The following is a 26,676-nucleotide window of genomic DNA, read 5'->3' as shown; positions in this document are numbered from 1 at the left end:
TACTTTTTTGGTAGGAATGCAAAAACCAATATCGAATTACGCTCGTGTTTTAAGTAAAATGCATATGTTTTAAAGAATGCCTTGCAACCTCCATCGTATCTGTTGTCTCGAAGTATTGCTCGTAATTCATGTTCATGTCGTCAAGCATATGCTTTTCTTTAGTGGAAGTTATGGAGAAAACAGTGGCAACGTGATGAGATGTTGTGGTGTGTGGTTGAGAGAAAAGGCGTCTTACAAAGATTTTCTTAAAAGCTCGCGCAGAGAATTCTTTGAAGAAGGTTGTGCACTCGTGTTATTGATGCATTATTGGGGTAAATGGGTTTCTTTGAAGCGTTTTTTTGGAAACCATACCGAACACATGATCGACTCCTCATCTTTGGTTTGTTTCGAACTTACAATGCTGTCTGAAGTAATACCGCTAGCATCGAATTGTTTAATCTTTAAATTATACTATACTTCTTTCAGTTTTTAGTGTATTAATTTTTCAGTATATTATTCTACTTTTCGAGAAAGATTGATGCCATGTTTAGCATTACTGAACTGATATGTTCTTTTGAAATTTTTGTTCATTTCGTTACATTATCTAATTTCTTACGCTCCAATCCATCGCCAATCGTTAGTAAAAGGACTTCTTATATAAATGTAAATTCACTGGAGATTGCTTATGTTCTAAAATAATACCATCATTCATTTTCGTTCGATACTATTGACTTGTATCGATAAGAATCGATAAGAATAGTTTGAGGGAATATAACTGCACGAGCCAGCGTTAAAAAGGGCAATATAAATACCAGACGAGGAGTATTGAAAAGTAATACAAATTGTAAACACTGTACCAGTGGAAAGTATTGTATAGAAGCAAATATTCAATAAAACAGATGTTGTAAAGTTTTAATGTTTGAACATAAGTTCATTTTAATGTCACTTTTGTTAACTAAAATCAATGGTTACTTCAACGATACTCATCTTCCTACGGAACTGACTGGATCGCTTCATTGAGCGAGCAAAGGCCTGGGTATTGAGGATTCTGGCCGGTGGTGCAACCCGAGGCGGTAGTACCTCGGACATAGACAGGTTGGTTGATGATGTTAGTGAACGAGTAGTTGCACACGAAGTAGTACGTGATCCACATGCCTCCCTCGACCCAGTTCTGCATGGCACATCCAACCTTCCAGGTGCGATCGCTGGCCATCTGGGTGAAGTGTCCAATAGCAGGACTAGATATTGCGAAAAAAAATCATACGTCAGTCAAATGGTATGGATGGCTTTGCCAATTCCTAGTCATACATACCCCACATGGTTACTAGGATAGCTATCGATGTTAGCCGTCGTAGTGTACTGGTACTCGTCCCACCACATAGCAACGAACTCATCGATCAGAGCCGAGCAGCAACGAACTCATCGATCAGAGCATCGATGGTGAAGGTCTGACCGTAGAACTGCTTGATGGCAAGATTCTGACCGGCCCAACGGAACGCTTCGGTATTGCGGCAGCGGTCATGTGCGAACGTGCAGGAGCGAGCATTGTGACCAGCCTGGGATGCCAACTCGTTGTCCCACTGAATGGTGGCCATGCGGCGAGCCTGCGGGAACGGGGACAGCCCTCCAGTGGCAATGGTCGATCGGCGCCTGTTGTGTTGATCCAAGATGCGAGACTGCAATGCCGAGGTAATAGTCACTACTGCTGGAGACATGCCGGCACAGCGCGAACCTCCACCCAGTGGAGGCGGATTACAACCGACATTCGGGACTCCAGCAGTGCACAAGCTGTTACTGCAGTAGTCAAATGATTCGATCGAGCCAATCAGCGCCACAAGCGAGAAGATAGCTGTAGAGAAAATAAATGAAACGTCGTTATTCGAGCTGACTGTAGAGCTAGAGCTCGATCAGTTGATACTCTACCAAGTACAAAACGGAACATTTTGAAGATAGTTCACTGTTGAAGGCCACTGGGAAGATGTGAACTGGGTACCGCGTTCCTCGATATTTATACCACTGTCAGAGACTGTGCAGCAGCCTTATCGCTTCAAGCTACTGATAATGTATCAATAATTTAACCAAAATCGAAGATATTTGAATGTATTTCTGGAATTGGCTTATCAAGTCGGTATGATTACGATAAAGACACGAGTGGTGCTTAATCAAACGTATCAGATTTTCTGCGAATCCCTGTTTTTGTGCTAGATACTGTTTTAGCCACACCGGTAATCCGAACTCCACGCGACAGAAACCGGAAGTTCATCAACTGATAGGATGGATTTGATAAAAAGGGGTGTCCAAGCCATTGGACTAGGTAAACGTAACAAACACGCGATTAAAGTATAGCAACTTGGCTCGATTCCATGAACAATCAGTATCAACGAATAGTGTATTTTCCTAGAAAGCAAATCGAGATTATCTTTCTCTTCTTGAAACGCATTACGGCATTTGAGAATTGAAAATGTGTCCAAATTGGGGCAAAGTTTGCAATATGTTCAGGATAGCTCTGATAACATAGGCCTATAAACCAACGATTGAAAGCTTTAGCGCCCACCAGCTAACCAACGACAACAGCCTCCGGCTCATATACTACGCATCCTCGAGGCAAATGAACATCCGTATCACCTTCTTCCAGCACAAACCTCGTTTCAGCTACACCAGGAGATCACCACAACAGACATATTCCCAAACAGTGGCGGATTTAACGGGCCGCGGACTGACGGCCGCGGGGAGCACGAGCTCGCTAGGGACCCTCAACCTCCAAGGGCTTTACTACGAGATTTGTTTATTTGTTTATTTGTAGTGGAAAACTCAACGGACCGAACAGTGTCCCAATGAGTATCTAAAACTAAAACTAAAACTAAAACTAGGGCAGTTGACGCATGTGAATGAGCTTATAAAAAATTCGGGTCCATTGTTAGGCGCAACTTAAAGGTATTAGCGTTATCACAGAAATTGAAGGCATAGTAAGCTCTATTAAAAGTATTGCTCATAGCGGTCATTGGAGCGAACTGGCCATAACGCGTACTATTAGAGGATATTCTTAGAAAGTCAGAATTCCGAAGCCGTCTACAAGGTGTATTAAAGTTAACTAGTTCTAGTAGGTTTGGGGCATCAGTCTCGCCCTGAATCAGCTTACCTACAAACACTGCCTGTGCTATCAGTCGTCGTTTTTTGAGAGTTTGTAATCCTAAGAGAAGGCAACGCGAGTGGTAAGAGGGGAAAGAATCCGAGTTACGCCAGGGGAGTGATCGTATCGCCAATCTCGTAAACCTTTTTTGGATGTTTTCAATCCTATCGTGCCAATAGTTGAAATGTGGAAACCATATTACACTATTAAATTCCAGAATAGGGCGCACTAAACTAACATACAACGTTCTAAGACACATTGGGTCGTTAAATTCTTTCGTGTTTCTAAGGACGAATCCTAGCGTCTTATTTGCTTTTGCTATCATTTCATTATAGTGGTCGTGAAAGGTAAGCTTACAGTCTAGAATAACGCCTAAGTCCCGAATCGTATTTCTTCTTTGTAATATTTGATTATTTAACTGATAGCTGTATATGATAGGCTTTTTTGTTCTATGAAACGACACAATGCAGCACTTCTCGACACATAAATTTAATTGATTCCAATCACACCAAAGACATAAATTGTTGAGAGAATCCTGTAGTCGAGAGCAATCCCTCAGATCAGATACTTCATTATAGAGTTTGAGGTCGTCAGCGAAGAGCAGCACAGAAACACTATGAAGGACTGTACACACGTCATTGACGAATAAAACAAATAACAACGGACCTAAATTACTACCTTGAGGAACTCCAGAAAGACTTCTGAAGGGATGCGACAGAGTGCCATTAAGTTTAACCTTATAAGAACGACCACATAGGTAGGAACGAAGCCAAAAAATAAAGTCAGAAGCAATGCCCAGTCGTTCAAGCTTCGCTAACAGTAGATCGTGATTCAAACAGTCGAAAGCCGCTTTGAAATCCGTATAAACAGCGTCTACTTGGTGTCCAGACTCCATCGATCGCAGAGCATTAGTCACAAAGCCAGCAAGATTAGTGGTAACGGAGCGCTTAGGCATGAAGCCGTGCTGAGAAGTTGACAAATACTGGTAGCAGCTACGAAGCAGTGCATTACGAACTAGGACCTCAAAAGCCTTTGCTGGTGCGCACAAGGATGTGATTCCCCGATAGTTCTCCACGCGATGTTTATCTCCTTTTTTGTGAATCGGTTTCATCCAAGACGATTTCCACGGAGTGGGAAATTTTCGTTGCTGTGCCGATATTTTAAAGATGGTACTCATAGGCTCGCATAAGGCATCGACACACTTTATGACCACCACTGGTGGGATACCATCCGGACCGGGTGTGAAGGATGACTGAGATGAGATTAATACTTAAATTTAAGGTTAAGTTTTAGTAAGATTTAAACCTAGAAAAATATTCTAGAGAATTCAATTTCAGCCTCAATGGTAATAAGTTGGAACGGGGTCAATCTTACAATAATTGGTAGCTTACTGTAATCCCATAAAAATTAATGTTAAGAACCATAGTAAAGTAATGAAAGGATGGTCTGTTTTATAATCATAATTAATAAATAAAGGAAAACAAACGTTTTATAGTAAAACAACAAGATTTTGGAAAATATCAAACATAGGATCAAAACAATGCGTTGTAAAACTTTCAACGTTGATAATACTTCATGCGGATCTTAACGGGGGAAGTAAAATTATATAATTTTTCTATTCCAGTTATTGAACAATCATTATTAGACAACATTGATGAAATGAAATTTCGAGGAGTCCACCAGAAAACTTATTGATTGTAGGATAAAAGTAATATAGCTTGTCTTGGATATTGTTGAAAACCATGTAAACAACACGAAAATTTATCATTTTTACGGTACGGCATAGTGGCCACATTTATTTTACCGCTTAGGACTCCAATGAGGGTAAATGCGCTACTGAAGAACAAGTAAATGCGCCACTCATGAAGAAGAAGAAGAAGAAGAAGAAGAGGATGTTTTGTTTTCCTATACATCAAACATTTGAGGGGATACTACAAAATAAAGATCTAATTTAGAAAATGCTAGTGTTACAAGTATGCTGTAACCTCTGCCAACTTTAAAACCCATACTAAATAAGACTCAAGCTGGAAGTCATGTAGCTTCTTTATAATACTGCAAACTTGTACCGGAAATGCAAAAACTGCTACAGAATTACGTCTGAATTAAGGTGAAAAACGATCCTCTATGGGTATTAAAGAGTGCCTTGCCATTTCTAGAGTATTTGTTTCATCTTAGAGTGGAATAACACATACTACCACCAATTAGTATTGTGGACGAAAATGTAGTGAGATGTTTTAGTGTATGGTTTCCGAAAAAGAGCCCACTTCAACACCATTCTTCAAAGTGCATGTGTAGAATTTGAATATGGGCATTGTGCACTTAAATCATTGATGTATTATTGGTCCAAACTATTTTCGATGAACAGTTCTCTGCGAACCGTTTCGAGCATTCTTTGGCCATCTTTGCTTTTATTTGAACTTATAAATGCTGTCTGAAGTCAAACCGACGTTTTCAGCATATTCTACACATCTTCACATTCCACATGTTAGGTGAAATTTTCAGAACTTTGCTCAATTATCCTATTAATTTTTACTTCTACGGGTATTTTTTTTAATGTGGCACGACATCCCCTAGTGGGACAAGGCCTCTCTCCGAAGAGAGTTTGTGTGACCGAAAGACGGTATATAATAGATCGGTGGTCAGCCGTTCGTAATACCGGAGGGTGCCAGACTTGAGATTCGATCCCACACCTGTAGTGTGGTGTTTCCTCGCGCTACCGCTGCGCCAAGGGCACCCCCAACGGGGTACTGGTATAGAGATGGATTATTCAATGAGTCGCATTCACCTCATTCGATCGTATTGTCTCGTTTTTGTTCAACATAAAGCTTTAGGAGTCATGGAACCTTGGTTGGAAGCCTAAAAGGCGTTTTAACTGTTATCATTTTTACGGATTTAAACGTCTCACTCCATTCCATTATGACAGCTGACAGGATAAAAACGCGTTATGCCCATACCACAGGCTTAACGCACTTTTCAACGTTAGGTATCGTGATCCCCATAGTTCGTTTGAATTCAGTTAGAACTATTATATTTCTTACTATAGCATACAACGAGTGTGTAATGAACTTGTATGAATATTTTTCGCTTTTTCGGAATCCTCGTACACATGTGGTAAGAAAATGGTAAATGAAATGTTTTTCATGATTTTTCTAGTAGAATTTATGTAAATTTTTACAGTAGTATCAGTATTTAGGTTATCCAGTTTTGTGTTTATTCTTAACACAACTAAAGACTACAAAATGGTTGAGGTAAACAATGCTGAGCTGCCTGCTGTTGTACCATGAATTGATCTAAATGTACTCAAATGGTTTCTATTTGAATCAAATTTTCCAGGGTAAATCCTCCAATTTCCTTTTTGAAACTTTCGGTGATCAGGTATTGTACAGAAGCAAATATTCAATAAAACAGATGTTGTAAAGTTTTAATGTTTGAACATAAGTTCATTTTAATGTCAATTTTGTTAACTAAAATCAATGGTTACTTCACCGATACTCATCTTCCTACGGAACTGACTGGATCGCTTCATTGAGCGAGCAAAGGCCTGGGTATTGAGGATTCTGGCCGGTGGTGCAACCCGAGGCGGTAGTACCTCGGACATAGACAGGTTGGTTGATGATGTTAGTGAACGAGTAGTTGCACACGAAGTAGTACGTGATCCACATGCCTCCCTCGACCCAGTTCTGCATGGCACATCCAACCTTCCAGGTGCGATCGCTGGCCATCTGGGTGAAGTGTCCAATAGCAGGACTAGATATTGCGAAAAAAAATCATACATCAGCCAAATGGTATGGATGGCTTTGCCAATTCCTAGTCATACATACCCCACATGGTTACTAGGATAGCTATCGATGTTAGCCGTCGTAGTGTACTGGTACTCGTCCCACCACATAGCAACGAACTCATCAATCAGAGCCTCAATGGTGAAGGTCTGACCGTAGAACTGCTTGATAGCAAGATTCTGACCAGCCCAACGGAACGCTTCGGTATTGCGGCAGCGGTCATGTGCGAACGTGCAGGAGCGAGCATTGTGACCCGCCTGGGATGCCAACTCGTTGTCCCACTGAATGGTGGCCATGCGGCGAGCCTGCGGGAACGGGGACAGCCCTCCAGTGGCAATGGTCGATCGGCGCCTGTTGTGTTGATCCAAGATGCGAGACTGCAATGCCGCGGTAATAGTCACTATTGCTGGAGACATGCCGGCACAGCGCGAACCTCCACCCAGTGGAGGCGGATTACAACCGACATTCGGGACTCCAGCAGTGCACAAGCTGTTACTGCAGTAGTCAAATGATTCGATCGAGCCAATCAGCGCAACAAGCGAGAAGATAGCTGCAGATGAAATAAATGAAACGTCGTTATTCGAGCTGACTGTCGAGCTAGAGCTCGATTAGTTGATACTCTACCAAGTACAAAACGGAACATTTTGAAGATAGTTCACTGTTGAAGGCCACTGGGAAGATGTGAACTGGGTACCGCGTCCCACGATATTTATACCACGGTTAGCGAGTTAAGATTGAATAGGTTGTACAGGTTGATTAGGATATCTGGAGCGGATTTATCGCTTCAAGCTACTGACAATGTGTCAATTATGTGGATTTATTTCACCAAGATCGAAGATAATTCAATGTATTCCTGGAATCGGCTTATCGAGGTGGTATAAGTATGATAAATACACGAGTGTTGCTTAATCAAACGTATCAGATTTTCTGCGAATCGCAGATTGTATGCTATAGACTGGTTTAGACACATCATCAGTACTCTGGTTTGCTGCCCCCACGCGACAGCAACCGGAAGCTCAACTGGTCCGTTAGTATGGTGTTGCTAAATGGGGTGCTAACTAAGATAAGACATTGAACTAGGTTATCGTGATAATCAAACAATTAAAGTAAAGCAGATTAGCTTAATTCTAGGTACAAGTTCCAAGAAATCAAATCTTGTGGATTATTCTTTTCTTCTTCTTTAGTATAAGAACCGACTTCGTGCATACTTGGCGTTGGGTTTATTGAAGTTTTCTATCTATTGTGCAGTTGGAAAGTCTAGTGCTCATTTTCGTTAAGTCGGTGATTATTTTTTATCTATAATCACCTCGTAAAACTTGTTTCCTTTCCTCGTAAAACTGTTATAGTTAAGATATGCCAAAAACTATGCTAGGTAGTTTCCTTTTTCTTCTTGGCGTAACGACCGCTTGGTCATGCCTGCCCGAGAAGGGCTTACGAGACTTGTTTCCCTATTGTACGTGGATAGTAAGTCCTCTCGTACAGGGGAGGGTCCGGTCTCGTTTGGGATTCGAACCCACGCCGTCGAGGTGGTGAGCCCCGGCGCTCATGGGGCGATTTTCTAGTTTCCTAGACCGGCCGAGGTAGTTTTCTATGAAAATCAATTTGGATAGTTTTGTTACTGTTTGGAAATAGAAACTAAACTAAGAAATGAGAAAAAGAAATAAAAAAAAATGGAGACGTTCGCTTCGCATGACAGCTATCAATCGACTGATTCTTTATTCTACCTTACTGATCCTATACCCTACAATATACTCCGGTTACACGATCCGATAGCGGAGTTCACAGAGGCGATCAGCTTTCTCTATTCTCTATGCAGGCTGTATCGTAGGAAATTAACATAGCCGGCTATTTAATAATAATTTATATATCCATGGATTAATATCGTGTGTGTTATTTGTGAAAATTAACGTCATTCCAAATGGCTAACTATTTATGTATGTGTACATAACGTGTATCTATGAAACCCACAACAAACCGGCCTCCAACCTGAGAAGCCGATAATGAAGTTTAAGGATCGCATATTCGAGTGTATAGAATCATTAACGAAGTTCACAGATGCCATGAAGGATTGCAAGATGCCATATTAAGGTTTAAAGATTAGATAACGGAGTTCACTGAGGCGATCGACGCGTTTAAGTTTGCTCTGTCCATTGAAAAAGGCTGTAAGATTAACATTTTTTTTTTTTTTGGTTTATTAGATGTTACTGAACAATGGTCAATTTTGGCCCTATCTGTTTCTATTTTAGGACCACCTGTGTGCCACATTAAGAAAATACTATTTTTATGTTTCTGATGATTTAAAAAATCTTTATAATAATTAAGAAACTGCTATTTACTGCTATCATTGCACAATGGCCATTTGCCGGGATGGAAGTCAGAAATCCAACTTACGTATAACGTTTAAAAACCATTTTTGCTTCAAACTACAAGATCAAACTAAGAACTAGCCAAAAAAAATGATCCTATGCGTCCAGCCAATCCTGAGATTCAAAAGGTCAAAGTCCAAAGTTGCGAAAAAACCGACCGAAAATTTGAAAAAAATTATCCAACTTTGCATATTTATAACTCTTGCATTTTTGGTTCTATTTTTAAAAATAACACTGTTTTGGAAAGGTATTTTATTTGTCTTTGAAGAAAAAATATAGAATTTGATGCAAAGCTTGTATTTTTCTAAATATTATACAAAAGGTATCAAATTACAGATAAAATATGAAACAACTTGAAGTTCGACATCTTGCCAAACAAAAAGTGCGCGGAGTTGCGTAGGTTCAAAGGCATGATATTATAGCCTGATATGTATTCTTTTAAGCCATGAAGAGTTTACCTGCGGATAGGCGCAGAATCGAAAGTTATTCAAGTTTTTAATACCATGAGGAACATATAATAATTTTAGATTAAAAAACGTATTTTACTGTTCTCATATTTTTGTAAAGTACAAGAAAATAAAGTAAATCAATTGATAAATCATAATAACTGACTCAATCGGACAATAAGCACATTTTTTCGTAACAATAGCTTCAGTAAAATGTGGTTAATAGCTAGTCACCATAGCATATAGCGCCCCCTTGTGGGATTGGGTGGAACTACTCTTTTGAGAATACATTTCATACAAAACAGTTATAAAATACAGTTTGCAGTATGAAACAATTGAAAAATAATTTTATCCCGGTATTTATTCCAAAGTGGCCATTGTGCATTGTTAATGCTAAAATGTTAGGATTAAATGCTTAGTTTGTTATTCAAATAAACAATTTTTAATTTTCATTTTTTTTTTTTCAATTTCGTCTAGATTCTAGACTCTAGAAAGCCTCTGAGAATCAGCTGTGATTTTCTTATTAATTCGGAAGATAATGGATCTTCCGTTTCTTTATTCAATCGTTGTGTTCTTACTTTATTAACTATTGTTTTGTCGGAAAAGGTCAAACATTACTTTTGAACAAGCGTAATAATCTCATAATAAACAATTTTTCAAACCTCGTTTGAACCGAGCATCGCCGGGTGTGAAGGTGGTTTTATTATGTGTCAATAATCTTTATTAGAAAGATTTTTATTTTGGAAGCATTATTATCAATAATTGGCGAGTACTATGTAGAAATATTACATAGGGCTGGATCATTACTCGGTTTCATTAAACTTTGGGCTTAGTGAAGTTTTATTCATTCAGATCTGAGCATTCTTTGTTCAATATGAAATTTTTATTGCTTATTCCAGGTACTGTAATACATGCTCATTCAAAACACATGTCGAACAGATAAGCCGATTCCAGGAATACATTGAATTATCTTCGATCTTGGTGAAATAAATCCACATAATTGACACATTGTCAGTAGCTTGAAGCGATAAATCCGCTCCAGATATCCTAATCAACCTGTACAACCTATTCAATCTTAACTCGCTAACCGTGGTATAAATATCGTGGGACGCGGTACCCAGTTCACATCTTCCCAGTGGCCTTCAACAGTGAACTATCTTCAAAATGTTCCGTTTTGTACTTGGTAGAGTATCAACTAATCGAGCTCTAGCTCGACAGTCAGCTCGAATAACGACGTTTCATTTATTTTCTCTGCAGCTATCTTCTCGCTTGTTGCGCTGATTGGCTCGATCGAATCATTTGACTACTGCAGTAACAGCTTGTGCACTGCTGGAGTCCCGAATGTCGGTTGTAATCCGCCTCCACTGGGTGGAGGTTCGCGCTGTGCCGGCATGTCTCCAGCAGTAGTGACTATTACCTCGGCATTGCAGTCTCGCATCTTGGATCAACACAACAGGCGCCGATCGACCATTGCCACTGGAGGGCTGTCCCCGTTCCCGCAGGCTCGCCGCATGGCCACCATTCAGTGGGACAACGAGTTGGCATCCCAGGCTGGTCACAATGCTCGCTCCTGCACGTTCGCACATGACCGCTGCCGCAATACCGAAGCGTTCCGTTGGGCCGGTCAGAATCTTGCCATCAAGCAGTTCTACGGTCAGACCTTCACCATTGAGGCTCTGATCGATGAGTTCGTTGCTATGTGGTGGGACGAGTACCAGTACACTACGACGGCTAACATCGATAGCTATCCTAGTAACCATGTGGGGTATGTATGACTAGGAATTGGCAAAGCCATCCATACCATTTGACTGACGTATGATTTTTTTTCGCAATATCTAGTCCTGCTATTGGACACTTCACCCAGATGGCCAGCGATCGCACCTGGAAGGTCGGATGTGCCATGCAGAACTGGGTCGAGGGAGGCATGTGGATCACGTACTACTTCGTGTGCAACTACTCGTTCACTAACATCATCAACCAACCTGTCTATGTCCGAGGTACTACCGCCTCGGGTTGCACCACCGGCCAGAATCCTCAATACCCAGGCCTTTGCTCGCTCAATGAAGCGATCCAGTCAGTTCCGTAGGAAGATGAGTATCGTTGAAGTAACCATTGATTTTATGTTGCAATAATGGAATATTTCCTTAAAGTTGATATTCCCAAGATAGAAATGGTTGCAGTTCGAACTCTTCGGTTGGTTCGTTTGTTTAACATGAAACAAATATAATCGATTGATACTAGAATTAATCTTGAGCTTTTTAGGATGTGATTGAAAGAAGTATTCCATATTGCATTTTTTAATGATAAAGAACATTCTTGATTTAATTCAAGTTGAAATATTCATACTAGTTTATTCTCCTTCTTCTTTTTATTTCGGAGCTACGAATCGAATTCTCTTAACCATAATAGTTGAACTGTGAAACCAATTGTTTAGAGATCATAATATGCAAGTGAATACAATTATTCAGATATTCAAAATAATTTTACGCTTGCCTCGGTGAACTTCTACAGCACCAAAATTAATTCTGCACCACCAAATTACAGTGGTAATGCATAAAGTTTCATAAAGTTTGGATCATTGATTTGAAATATATTTTTTCTCTCAGTCTAAAGCACGATGTATGATAAAATGGTTTCGTCATGAATTTCTGCGTGTAATCATTATTTATTCCACATCTTTGTACCATGTTTTACGAACAGTTGATTTTACGATGAATGATAATGAATTTCGTTGTTCTTAGACACGAGCAACCATTAACAATCCATATGGTTTTGACAGTCTTGTTTTGTGATTGATATGTGTCGGTAAATCAGCACAGGAGGCGTTAGTTAGGGATGGCGTCTTCAGAATCCTAAACTGCAAGGGAACACCTCTACCTTAATTATCACCATCTGGAAACGACCAAGTTTTGACGAGATATCGTTGGTTCCCTTACTGCTTCATTCTGCCAAGGGCGAAACATTAAAATAATTAATGTTCGGTTAAACGCCGTTGAGAATTGTTACGTGTGGTGATTATGATAGTGGGGTTTTGAATTTCTCATAACACGATGTATTTGAATGTTATGTACGTAGAGTGTTTTAGCCCTGGAGTGTTTAGGTTAATCTCAGAATTGGCTCGCTTTAAAACGATGGATGATAATGTGTTTTTTCAGTCTTAAGCATCCTGATATGATCCTTTGAGATGAAACAACCTCATACTCATGGTTGTTTTTTGTATGAGTGAAAATATCTCATGCCAGATATGAATTTAAGTGATACTAAAAGCTATGTTTGAGGGTGCCCATGGCGCAGCGGTAGCGCGAGGAAACACCACATCACAGGTGTGGGATCGAATCTCGAGTCTGGCACCCTCCGGTATTACGAACGGCTGACCACCGATCTATAATATACCGTCTTTCGGTCACACAAATTCTCTTCGGAGAGAGGCCTTGTCCCACTAGGGGATGTCGTGCCATTTAAAAAAAAAGGCTATGTTTACTCCTTCCAACAAAGAACGTTCAGGACGTAGCTTTGTTCTTTTCAAAAAATAAAATCGATTCCATGCATCGTAAATCCCCGATGCTGCGAAAACACCAGAGTTTTTGCATGGGACCACGTGACTTTCTATGTTCTTTTGCTGGCAATGGACTAAAAACGTTTTACCTATTCAACCGTTTTGGTGTACTATACCTAGATTACATTTTCGCTGTAAGAACAGGTACAGGCACGTTGGCAAAAGGACAAAAACTAACTTGTAGCCCAAGACAAACTATTTTACGGAAATTGCTCAAACGTAAAAGAACGATGGATAGAAAAGGAATGCTTTAAGCTTCATGTATGCACCTCACGTGCGAGTATAAAGGATCTTGCCCACGAACTGTAATAAACTTTTATAGATCAATTACAAAAATTACATGTCGTCTTATTTGCACTAGCATTTGATGTGTGGATTATATATTGACATTTTTATTCTTATAGTGCATGTAGAACATGCCAAATAATACCAGGTGGTTAACTACAAAAATAATTATTTATTATCTTTGGCATCTCAAAAAAACCCTTCAATAATTCGTTGTTTTCAAACAAAATACGTAACATCAAACACCTAGATATATACATGAATTTTTTATTTGAAACAGCAATAATTGAATTTGAATTCCCTATACTTGTTGTCAAGTTGCCAAGGTTTTTTTTTCAAGTTTTCTACTTCGTTAATAATTTGCAAATAATATCGTAAACTTTACGTGCGCATAGCTCTGAAATCTTAGTTTAAATGTATAAGTGCCAAATATAACTAAGTTAATTAAGCGAAGTTTATATAATAATCCTCAGGATCAACGACGTTGGGACATTTTTAGGAAAATAAACGAATGCATGCGGCCTAATTATACAAATATTTTATGCAAATATATTCTGGCATTTGCTATGCTATGCAGCAAGTCAGTGGGCGAGGAGTTAAATGAAGCAAAAGCACTAAAAATGTTTTGTTTTTAATTTAAGAATGCTTTAAGTTATGATCAGAGTCAAAAATCCTTCAACCTTCGAACAATAATTAGTTACCCCAAACTGTGCTCCCATACGATTTGGCCGAATGACTTAGCAGTTAGCCATTGTCGTTCAGCTTGCTTAGCCTATTAACCTTACTCTCTCGATTAAAAAACTTGGGGTGTGTCAGCTTGAGCAGTTTCATTTACGACGCGGAGAGGTCGGCTGACAGGTTTGTTAAATTCAGTGGCCAACAAATATGTTGCGATAAGATCGATCGGTGAATTTGGTGAACCGCCTTCAGTGGTGCGTTTTCAGTTCCTGGTGCTAAAGTGTGAAAGTTGATAGTCGAACCTGCGCTACGCTTCCAGCCGTGTGGTTGAGATTTCTTTACACTTTCATTGGGATGTCTCGCTTATTTCATGTTGGTGAATATGATTGACAATTTGATGTGGCCGTGGAGTGGGCAGCTAAAAGCTAGTAATGGGTTGCCGCCCTTAATTTGCATCTATTAATTGGATAATATCTTATGATTGTGCTTATTATCGGCCATTCGATGGTATTAGTGGCAGGACGACGCATCGTATTTGGCCGTTAGGGTATAATGCGTTTTATTAACGGTTGAGAATAAGTGTGCCGATGAAAAATATAGACTCATAAAATAAATAAATTTATGTTATGATAATTTCACAACTATTATTAACTATTAAATTTCAATATAACCTGATACACAACTGGTTGGGCCCGAATCGTTACAAAATTCTACACACACTTGTAGCAGGAGCATGATTACGTGAAAAATTAATATATTTACTTGAATCTTTTTATTGAAATTAATAAACAAACTGGTAAACAAAAATTCAATGGGGCCATAACCACCAGTTCGGGTAACCGTAAAAGTAAACGTAAACGTTTAAATAATGAGGGCGGTACGAACCGAACTCATCTCATAGTTGTGCTTATAATGCAATTGAAATAGACCCGTAAACTTTACCTAATGGGAATTTTTGGTGAAAATTAAAGAAAAACAAATCAAGCATTCTTAACTCATTACAATTAGTTAAAACTAGACTTTATTAATAACGCCATATTCTAGGTTAGCTATTACATTTTACCTCACGGCCTATTGTGTGCATGATGCATTATATTGGAATAATTCACAATGCCAAATGGTATTTTGTTAGTTAAATCAACTTAGTCCTTAGTTAAATCAAATCAATCCGCGTGTTAAATCAACTTAGTTGCATGCTCCTTTACTGGTTCGAAATAAATATTAACTGGTTCGACTGGCTTTACTGGTTCGAAAATTAAATATGTTACAGATATCTTTTTATAGTATTTATTGTATCTTAACCATTTATTGCTGTCTAGGAAGTACTTTGAAATAATGAATCTTTTGCAGATATGGAGCTTAGTTGATACTTATAAAGAATTAGTAAAAAACGTACTCCAACGAGTCCCAAGGAATCGAATAAAACAGTTTCCGTTCAAGTTTTCATGAAACGAAAATTTTCTCAACTGTTCTAGGATATCTTTAAACAAAAAGTGTTCACTTTTTACAAGGTGCACGATGATTTCAAACACTTGCTATACTGAGGATGAAAGGATAATTGGCCCATTTAACCCAGCGTCGTAAATATACTTCTCTACAAAAGTGCCACTCAGCCATAATCCTAATTCAGAGTGGGGAGCCTAAAAATCGGATTGCAAAGGTCCAAATTGGACTCGTTTTTCGCTGGATCGGTCCGGAAACCTATTATCCCTTTTCGACAAATTAACTTGGCGAAATGACTTTCCGCTGCCGAAACTAGAATAAAGGAAATTCTTTAGGGATAGAAAACTGTAGGATGGGTTTCTTCGCACCATCGGCATCCGAAATCCATTTGAATCTCCACTGGAAGCAAGTGTTTTCTATTTTTAGCGCAACCTTCATGCCGAAAGAAATTGTTCTTCAAAGTCTTATGCCATCTTAAGAGCTTGGTTGTTTTCTCTGTTGGTTTTGGTTTGACAGTTTTAAAGTATCCAATCTAGAAGAGCATGTGGTCTGCTGGTTCCCATTATCGATTATTCTGGTCTCATCTCACTGTCAACATTGGTTAATTATTTTTTTATGCTGGTGGTGAAATACAAAATATTTGACGCCAATGAAACATGATAATATACACCACTACCTTCGTATTCTGTTATAGTTTTCCATTCTTACGATTTTTATGTTTCTCAATTTGTTGTAGAATATTAATTATTTCGTTATTGACTCAAGTTTACTAAATCTATCGCATTTCGATGTCAGTATGAGTCTATACATCTTTCACCAGCTGTTTGCAATCGATAGGTTAAGCAGACGATAAAAGACGATTGCAGTTAAAAGGTAACCCTGAAGGAAGAACGTCAGATCTTAACGCACTGCGAAGTGAGTTTGTTCAATTTTGATAGGACCAGTCGTGCTGTTAAATACCGCCAACTGAGGCACGCATTTCGAATCGCACCGAACTATGTTCAACGCTGAGGGCAACATCCAAGAATGTGTGAAAATTCATACTGGCTACGTATCGAAAAGCCGACGTCAGCACCCCGAAATGGTTTCGACAGAGCTCTCATGTCTATAGTGCTGGGTAAACTCGTATCATATCGCTGTTTAGTGGTTGTGATGCGGAAACGCGTAGCACATGAAATGGCTACGAAAGAATAAAGACCACTCCGCCGAGTTCATCCGTTGCTCGCTTCAGTTGTTGTTTATAATCGGCTGCATTCGGACGAACTGCATGTCGGGCGCCATCTCTCTTTTGCCTCCGATTGCAAAATCCGGACGCCGAGCAAACAGGGCCACCATGAACTGGAAACGTATCCGGTCCAGCTGTGTTTTGATGTCCTACTGTGCGTTGTATGCAAGTAGATGTTGATCAACACTTCAAATTCTCCGAAGTCTCAGAATTCTAGCTGCCCAACAATCGCTGAAGCATGGATTCAATAAACATCCGTTGAGAACCAGCACGTGCTTGGCGCAGCGCATCATTCTGGGTCATTTTCGGCGCCTTGGATTTTTATTCTTGATCTATTCGTTTGCATCGAGCAGCAACCTGGATTCATTCGACACTCCGAAATCTCACTCACATACCTATTGAGGTCGAAACACCATGTTATCGGTGGATTGACTCAGATGCCGCCTAACATCAAAGACCCTAACGTCACGGTTCTGGTCAGCAAACCGATGAGAGGTATCTAGTCAAGAGTTTCTGAGCCGAATTAAGGGTCATCTCTTTTCAGTTGCTCCAAGAAAGGGCAAATGAATTGTACTCAAGCAAGGGCTGTTTGTTTGTTTCACTTGAATAACTACACCCGCCCTGAAGGTTTCCGTTGGCCATCAGTTGTAAGGTGTGGCGCAGAATGGTGGTTAAAAATTAATTGAAAATAAAACTTAATGACTGACCTGAAACCTCACATTTTCTCCCGTAACGGTTGCTTTCCGCCGCGGTCGGGATTTATAACTTCTATTTTATATGTTTCATTAAATTAGAAAAGGATCTCACCTTCCCAAATGCAGTGACTTTTCATGGTGTTTGCGTTCGTTTTTAATTATCATAATTTTAATTGCTTTATTTCACGCCCGTGGGAGCTTCGCTGTTAACCCGGCTGTTTGGCGTCATAAAATATATGCCTCCACTGTACCGATTCACTTTTTTCTTAGGGATTTAGGTTTCCCTGTGCTTTGTATTGATTTAAAACAAAAGCTACCTATTGTCCGTAAGGGCTAACATTATAACTTTTCACAAGAAATAAATAAGCAGACCCTTGGTTGTGGGTAACAAGCTTTAGGATATTTTAATTAATTAGTGTTTGTTTCTATTATTTTTATCTTTAGGCTAGTACTATGTTGCAGAGAATGATCGAGTTTCAATTTATTGAAAACCGACGAGATCAACTAAATATTTGGCATAGGAAGGAAATAACGAATAATACAGATCATACTCCTACTACATATTTGAAACACAGTAAAGGGAATACCATATTCCCACTCCATTAAACGAAGATTAAACTTAATGAAGAGTAGATGAAGGATGTAATGGATTTTTTTCGTATCAATCACTAGCAAATGTTTTATTATCAAAAATATTTTTCCCTCCACGCATGTCAAATTAATTTTACTGTTTTACAGTGTCTAACTTTTTTTTTGTTGTATAGTTTTGATTCATCTTTAATGATTATAATAGAAAGCAATGTATAAACACTGGGCAAACATTTGAATAAAACTCTTAAACTCCAGTCATTCTTTGTGTTGTGTGGTAGATGGTGGAGCTGGTGGACTTGCTGCGTCGCGGACTTTAACCGTTTAGAACTTTATCGCGCACATGAGTCGCGGGCGGACTCTGCTGACCGGACAGCATGGAAACACTTAAGGTGTTTTCCCAAATACACGGTACGGAACGTTGGGAAGCGTCGGGCCTTACCTCGGGTAGGGGGACTTCGACGTTCCGGGAGAAATCAATAAATAGACACGAGGTTTAATTTATCATTATCTCCGATGAACTGGGTCTCTTGTCCAACTATCGGTTCTTTATTTATACCAACTTATTGAACGATTTTACACGGTTTTTAGGAAAGTGTTTGTGACGGTTGCCGAAATAGTTGACTCGGCTAGATGATGTCAACTTGTGTTATAATTGGTCAAAGTGGTAAAGGGTGGCTTTCCGGTGCGAGCTAGTACATAGCCTACGCTGCACTTTGAGTGCGTTTACCTCTTGTTTACCAGCTAGTTTGTTGGTAAACTCTTCGTATGCTAACCAATTGGTTTGCGCCAACCAGCGCCTGTTGTTTATGCAATAATATGTATAGTCGAGGTGATTCTATCACACCTCCCTTCCTAAAAGAATTTCGTAACGCAAAATTTTGAAGTGAAGAAATTCTAAAGTTTAATAGCTCGATTTTTGTGTACTATTTGAATCGTTCCTAAATCGTTTTCGATTACTAAATTTGTCCCTTCTATTTGTTTAACTTTGTAGGGTCCTTTGTAAATAGGATCTAATTTTTTGCGATTTTCGTTGGTAATGGCTATTTCGTCGTCTATATTGAATGTTACAGGGTTTAGGTGATTCTGTTTTTCAATTCTTTTGAGTTTTTCCTTATCGATATATTTTCTTGTTCGTTCATGTGCCATGTATAATCTGGTATTTAGCTCTTTAACGTAGTTTTCGGGGTTATATAATGGTATTTTAGCATTGATTACTTCTTGATTGATTTTTTCATTTCTTCCAAAGACTAATTCAAATGGTGTATAACCGTGTTCTAAATTTGGGGTTGTGTTGTATGCGAATGCATAAAAGTTTACCCATTCATCCCAATCATCATTATGTTCATTTGAGAAAATTCTTAGATATTCGTTTAGACATTTGTGGTTTCGTTCCAGTGCACCTATTGTCTGTGGATGATAAGGTGTGGAAAATTTGTGCTTATAGTTGAGCAATTTGGCAATATTGTCGAATAGTTCGTTTTTATATTCTGTTCCCATATCTGTTCGTACTTCTGAAATATTTGTTCCAAATATCAATGTGAATTTTTCGACGAATGCTTTAGCTACTGTTTTAGCTTCTTTGTTTGGTATCGGTATAACTGTTATATGTTTGGTTAAATTGCACTGTATTGTGACTGCATATCTGTTATTATTTATTGTTTTTTGGAATGGTCCAACTGTATCTATTGAAATAATTTGAAATGGTTTTTCGGGTGTGTCAGTTTTTTCGAATTGTTCTATAGGTTGTCTATGGTGTTTGTTTAGTTTACAAAGTCTACATTTTTCTACGAATTGCTTGATTGTATCTTTCATGTTCTTCCACGCAAATTCTTTTCTTAACTTCTTATACATTTTACATTGACCTAGATGTCCTCCAGTTGGGGTGTTGTGTGTTTTCTGCAGAATCTCGGAGATTTCTTCTGGTCTTGTTATAACTTTTTGTTGTTCGTATACTAGTATTTTCGTTTCGTTTAGCGCTTCATTGGCTGCCTTTTTCACTGCCTCAGCAGGAATTTTCTTGAATATATCTTGGCCTTTAGATATAGCTAGCATTTTTATATTTCTGTTTTTCGCGATTTCTTCTAATTGCTTGAAAAATTGCACTAATGCACAGATTTCAGCACTGAACCGGATATCTTCTACTAATAGAAGTTCCTTATTGCTTCTTTTGAGGAAGTATTCTTTTATTTTCATTATTTCTTTTGTGCGCTTTTTGTTTTTTATGCATGCTCTGATTTCATACGTATTGTCGTTCTCCTGCATCGCTAGCTCTAGTTTTGGTAAATTCATTATTTCTTCAAAGGTTAAAGCATTAAACATTTTGAGGTGATCAATCTCTAGTTTGTCTTTTACCATTGTTTTCGTTTCTTCTTTGCTTGCCATTTTTCTGGTAATTACGTTAACGTTTTTTATTTCATCTGATGTTATTTGGATTCTTGACAAAGCATCTGCGACTACATTCTGTTTTCCTTTGACATATTCGATATCGAAGTCGAATTCTTCTAAATCAAGACGCATCCTCGTCAGTTTTGATGACGGGTTCTTCATTCCGAATAGATACACTAGTGGTCTGTGATCTGTTTTTATCTTGAATCTCTTGCCGAAGAGGTATGCTTTAAAGTGAAGAATTGCCCAATGTATTGCGGCTAATTCTTTTTCGATTATCGCCTTATTCATTTCACCTTTCGTGAATGTTCTGCTTGCAAAAGCAATTGGTAAATCATTTCCGTTATGTTCTTGTGACAAGACTGCTCCACAGGCTGTAATTGAAGCGTCTGTAGTCAATATAAATTCTTTAGTGAAGTCTGGATACTGTAGGATTTTAGGATTAATAAGGGCTTTCTTGAGTTTTTCGAATGCTTTTTGACATTCGTCGCTCCATATAAACACTGCTTTTTTCTTTAACAACTTATTCAAAGGTTGTGCTGTTTCTGAAAAATTTGGTATAAATTTTCTGTAGTAGTTGCAGAAAGCTACATATCGTCTGACAGCATCTGCATCAGTTGGAACTGGATAATTTTTTATGCTGTCATATTTTGATTCATCTGGCAGTATGCCTTTATCTGTTATTTTATGTCCAAGATAGGTAACGTCAGTTTTGAAAAAACTGCATTTCTCAGGATTAAGTTTGAGATTGTAATGTCTCAGCCTTTCAAATACTCGCCCTAAATTTTTCAAATGATGATTCTCTGAGCATCCTATCACTACAATGTCGTCCACGTAAACGAATGAACATTCTGGTGATAGTCCAGCTGTAGCGATGGTCATCATCCTCTGAAAACTGTTTGGAGAAATATTCAATCCAAACGGTAATCTGTTGAAATGATAATGTCCTTCTGGGCCAGAAAAAGCTGTATATTGTTTTGAATTTTCTGCTAATGGAATTTGATGAAATCCTGACATAAGGTCCAGGGTGCTAAAGAACTTTGCCCTTCCTAACTGATCCAGTATAGAATCTATTCTCGGTAACGGAAATTTATCCGGCAAAAGTTTCTTGTTTAGCTGACGAAAGTCAACTACAAGTCTCCATTTCTTTTCGTTTGATGATTTTTTTGGTACAAGCAATATTGGAGAGTTATAATGCGAGACAGAATTTTCAATAATTCCGTCATCGAGCATCTTATCAATTTGTTTTTTGATCTCCGCTCCTTGAGCATGGATTTGCTTGTAATTAGGTATGTACACAGGCGTTTTGTCCTGCAGTTGAATTGTTTGCTCGTAAAAATTATTCGTCGTTAATTTTTCTTCAGGCATGTGAAAAATGTCGTTGTACTCTGAAATGAGTTTTTCGAACGCATCTCTGCCTTTTGTTGATATATTACCCGTTTTTACTTGCTTTTTAACGGCATTGATTCTATAATCATTTTGCTTACATACAAAATTAGCTTTGTAAATCGTGTACTCTTGTAATGGTACTGAATCTATATTTAAATCTTTTAATAATATTGCTTTTTCTAATGTATTGATAATTTTTACGAATGGATAATTTTTATTTATGATACTACCTCCAAGCAACACTCCTTCCGTAAGTTCCTTGGGTTCTACTACTTGATCATCTGTATACTTTGTGAGCGTACTGATACGTCTTATCACCTCACATCTTGGTGGTATCAGTATGGCTCCATTTACATTATCTTCTATAGGTATACTGATTGTTTCATCTTCAAAATTAAAAAATAATATTCCTAACTCGTAGTCTAGCTTACATTGATATCTTTTAAAAAAATCTCTTCCCAATATACCATCCGTTGGTATCGGAAAATCTTTACCAACGACTTGAAAAGTGGTTGGGATATGTTTTCCTTCCGCATCTAAAGTAGTGTGAGTACTACCTATCGACTTTACAAGCCCTTCGCCTATACCTTTAATAGAACAGTTTTCGGTTGGATAGCAAATTTGGTCCAACTTTACTTTTGAGGCTTTAATTATGGATATATCAGAACCGGTATCTACCAATAGGGTACATCTACTATCTGAAAATTTCAATTTGATGTTTACGAAATTTGAGACAGTTACGTTTATTGTGTAAGCTGCCCCAATTCTCCTCCTAAAGGGTGGTTCTGTCCGTGATTGGTATGTTCTTGCTGTGTTTCAGTTGCTTCTGCAACGTAGGCATTATGGTTTCTTTGGTTCGCGTTGTTTTGATATCCACGACCAGAATTATTTTGCCTGTACGGAATGTTTTTTCCGCGGTTTTGATTGCTTGTTTCAGGGGGGTTGAAGGTATTGGGTAGGTTAGATGGATATTGATTAAGTGCATGGTTGCAATTTTGGCAACGTGCACTTCTTCCTCTACCTCCTCTTCCGTTTGTGAAGTTTGACCTTCTGTCTTGACGGTATCTGTCCACTTGGTATCCATTGTTGTTCCTATGCTGGTTATTGGTTCTACTCGCATAAAAAACATTGGTGCGTTCCACACTATCAATGGTGTCCTCATTGTCTGTCGCAACTCGTATTGCTTTTGCTAAGTTTTCGCATTTTGAAAACTTAACGGTATTTTTGGTGTCTTCATTTTTAGCACCATTAACCAAAGCTTGAATTCCCGCCTTATTTGCTAGAGTCTTTGCAACATCTTGTGGGACTTTGTTTTCCACATATGCTAGTTCGAGCTTTGCGCTTAGTTTTTCTATTTCGTCTGCAAAACTAGCGAAATCCTTTCTTTGTTTCGAAATTGAAAGCTTGGCAATAATTGTTTGAGGTTCTGTTTTAATCGAGAATTTCTGCTTAAGGCTGTCAATGATAGCGTCGATGGTTGTCGGAACCGCTGTAAATATTTGACTTGCCTTTCCTTCGAATTTGGAGAGTATCACTTGAATCAGTACATTTCGGTTTGCATCAGAGACAAGATCTTTGCATGCTGTCAATGCTCTTATCACGTTATTTAACGATTCGGCGTTACCATCGTACTTTGATACGAGATTGGTGATAACATTTAGCGTTTCTGTAAGTGTCGCCATTCTGACTTTTTTGTGTCTTTTAAGAAGGTTTATTATGCAATGTGCTATTGTTTTAAATTGCACGTGTTGTGGCTTAGACAAATGGAGATTGATCAACTCTGTTATTTTTGTAATGAAATTCCTTGATTTGAGCATATACTCTGTAACCTCACTGTCGTTATATTTGCTCTCGTGTTTCAACAGAAAGCACTGTAAATTTTTATACGTTTCATCAGCTGTATTTTTAATTGCCTTTAAAGTAACCTTTCTATGGCGTTTGGTAATATCTTTGACTCTATCGAGTAGCCTTTCTAGTTTTCTCAGATCTTCTTGCGGTTGCGTCATATTCAGAGGGAAAAACGTACATTTTTGTTTTTTACTTATCTTTTACGCATTGTGCTGCCGGTGTTCTGCGCCGATAGACTGCTATTGCTGGTAAAGTCATCATTCGTCATTTCTGCTGACGGCTGCTACTAGTCTTCCAGGCTGCCACTGCTTCAGGACTGCACTGCTTCGGGCCTGCACTGCTTCGATTTCTGCACTGCTTCGATTTCTGCATATCAGCTGGTTCTCCACAAGCCGCTGGTCTTCCGCTTGTCGCTGGTCCTCCGCTTGCCGCTAGTTCCTCGCTTGCCGCTGGTTCTCCGCTTGTCGCTGGTTCTCCATAGGGGTTTTGTGCAAACGGGCACAATTTGTTTTCACTTTTAGTCCGGTTTTTTTTTCACTTATAGTCTCGGATTTTTTTTTTCACTTATAGTCTGGGTTTTTTTTCACTTTTTTCATCGTTTTAGCTTCCCTTTGGCATCTTGTGTCCATTTCACTATTTTATTTGGGAAGCGTCAAAAGTCGTACAGAGCGACTTTCCTGGGCTACCAGTAGTTTATAGGTGTATTTTAACAATCTATCCGTAAGAAAGATTGCTACCAATATAATTAGCACGGCTCTTTTTTTTCATGAACCTGAACCATATCGTGCACTTAAGGTCACTTAGCTCACTCACTGCATCTATTTACTGAACTTTTCTGCACTCTCAACCATCAAGGTTCATATTCTCTTCTTCAGTGATGGTTCCCATTAGTGATCACACTGAACAGTCGTCACGATGATTCGAGTCTTTTTAATCACTTGACTCGTTCTTTCTCAGTATGCACATCACGAATTCCCATCACACCGTCACGGTCGCCATGTGGTAGATGGTGGAGCTGGTGGACTTGCTGCGTCGCGGACTTTAACCGTTTAGAACTTTATCGCGCACATGAGTCGCGGGCGGACTCTGCTGACCGGACAGCATGGAAACACTTAAGGTGTTTTCCCAAATACACGGTACGGAACGTTGGGAAGCGTCGGGCCTTACCTCGGGTAGGGGGACTTCGACGTTCCGGGAGAAATCAATAAATAGACACGAGGTTTAATTTATCATTATCTCCGATGAACTGGGTCTCTTGTCCAACTATCGGTTCTTTATTTATACCAACTTATTGAACGATTTTACACGGTTTTTAGGAAAGTGTTTGTGACGGTTGCCGAAATAGTTGACTCGGCTAGATGATGTCAACTTGTGTTATAATTGGTCAAAGTGGTAAAGGGTGGCTTTCCGGTGCGAGCTAGTACATAGCCTACGCTGCACTTTGAGTGCGTTTACCTCTTGTTTACCAGCTAGTTTGTTGGTAAACTCTTCGTATGCTAACCAATTGGTTTGCGCCAACCAGCGCCTGTTGTTTATGCAATAATATGTATAGTCGAGGTGATTCTATCACAGTTGTGTTTGACCAGAAATCCATAACTAAAGTGCGTAACGGCTTACTCGAGGTTAGTTTATACCTTCTTAATGTCCATCCTCACTAAATTGCACTGTGGATATGTCATATTTTCATCAACACAATAGAGACAACGTCGGCACCTAATTAACCTTAACCATTGTTATGTTTTGGGATTGTGCCCTACCAAATAGGTGATATGTCAAAGTTGATCTCAAGCCCAAATTTAGTTTGTCATGGATCATCATCATCATAATCGTTATGGTGACGAAAGGATAATTAGAATATGAATAATGTGTATGTTAATTTTATTATTTTTGATGCGTATTTGAAATTTATTCGTACACTCCATCTAAACTGTACTTTTTAATTCATCTCTTTTGTGATTCCTATGATACCGTTAAAGTGATGGGCCTAATTAGTTGTGCCTTGTTTCAGTTAAAAAACCAAGCAAAACATGGTTGCATAGAGGCATCTTTATCGATAAAAACACTGAAAAAAACCGCCCGTATTGAAAGAGTATAGTGAGAGGTTTAGTGTTTACTAAGTGCATATCCACTCATTATGGAAAAATATGGTGTTATAAAATTAGTATATTGAATTGAATTGAATTATGGAAGGTTTCTTAAACTTGCTACTGCTGGACTTGCCCACTAGTCTGACAACATTGCGACACCAGCCTGACAAATTGAGTATCTGATTCAGGTGGTTAAAATTTCTATGAAAATAAGTTATATTCTGTATAATTTCTAAACTGAAATGATATGTTTTTGAGAGTATATGGTCTTATGCTGCGGTTTTCCTTACGCAGTAATAGAATGTTACCAGCTCAGCGTTTATTTATGCCAGAGAAATGAGTGAACAATTTAGACGAAATTTCACTGCCCAAGGGTTTTTAATGGTTCGATTGATTCATGCGAGGTGGTTATTACAAGTCACCGCTTCATAGATCCGCATGTATTCTGCCTGATTTGTTGAGTGAGGAAGTGTTTCTATATATGGACTAACATGAACTATCAAAATAGGGTTTAAAATTAATTTTGAACCACCGTGTGAAGCCTTTCCCCTAAGGCACACCGGTTGGGTACGGTCATGCACTGAGTCGACAGATGAGATTTTGTGTTTCAATGTTATCACCGTTACCCGACACGCTAGCCAGTGTTTGTGTCATGTTTTCGGAGGGCACTGTTTGTTCGGGTCATGGAGCAAGCCCCAACACGCATTAGGTCATTATCATCGAAATGTGTATTTCGGAGCACTGTTTGCCTATTTTCCCGACTCGGTTACTCCGCCCGCCGCTGGATCTTCTAT

General features: G+C 38.9%; 2 protein-coding genes and 1 pseudogene across 2 annotated transcripts; 1 reads left to right on the top strand and 2 right to left on the bottom strand.

Annotated features, from left to right (window-relative positions):
* Window positions 1-970: 970 nt before the first annotated feature.
* Window positions 971-1,921, bottom strand: LOC131264767 (antigen 5 like allergen Cul n 1-like; annotated as a pseudogene).
* Window positions 1,922-6,609: 4,688 nt separating this feature from the next.
* On the bottom strand, window positions 6,610-7,531 carry LOC131264756 (antigen 5 like allergen Cul n 1-like). Its single transcript, XM_058267028.1, has 3 exons — window positions 7,513-7,531; window positions 6,931-7,438; window positions 6,610-6,856 (listed from the first exon to the last, which is right to left on the bottom strand). The coding sequence occupies exons 1-3, from the start codon at window positions 7,529-7,531 to the stop codon at window positions 6,610-6,612; spliced, it is 774 nt and encodes a 257-aa protein (XP_058123011.1).
* A 1,708-nt stretch (window positions 7,532-9,239) lies between these two features.
* Window positions 9,240-11,786, top strand: LOC131264746 (antigen 5 like allergen Cul n 1-like). Its single transcript, XM_058267018.1, has 3 exons — window positions 9,240-9,279; window positions 10,958-11,465; window positions 11,540-11,786. Exons 1-3 carry the CDS (start codon window positions 9,240-9,242, stop codon window positions 11,784-11,786), a joined length of 795 nt encoding a protein of 264 aa, XP_058123001.1.
* Window positions 11,787-26,676: the final 14,890 nt, after the last annotated feature.

The sequence above is a fragment of the Anopheles coustani genome, chromosome 3 (genome assembly GCF_943734705.1).
Source record: "Anopheles coustani chromosome 3, idAnoCousDA_361_x.2, whole genome shotgun sequence".
NCBI classification, from domain to species: domain Eukaryota; kingdom Metazoa; phylum Arthropoda; class Insecta; order Diptera; family Culicidae; genus Anopheles; species Anopheles coustani.
This window is presented reverse-complemented; position numbering and strand designations above follow the sequence as displayed.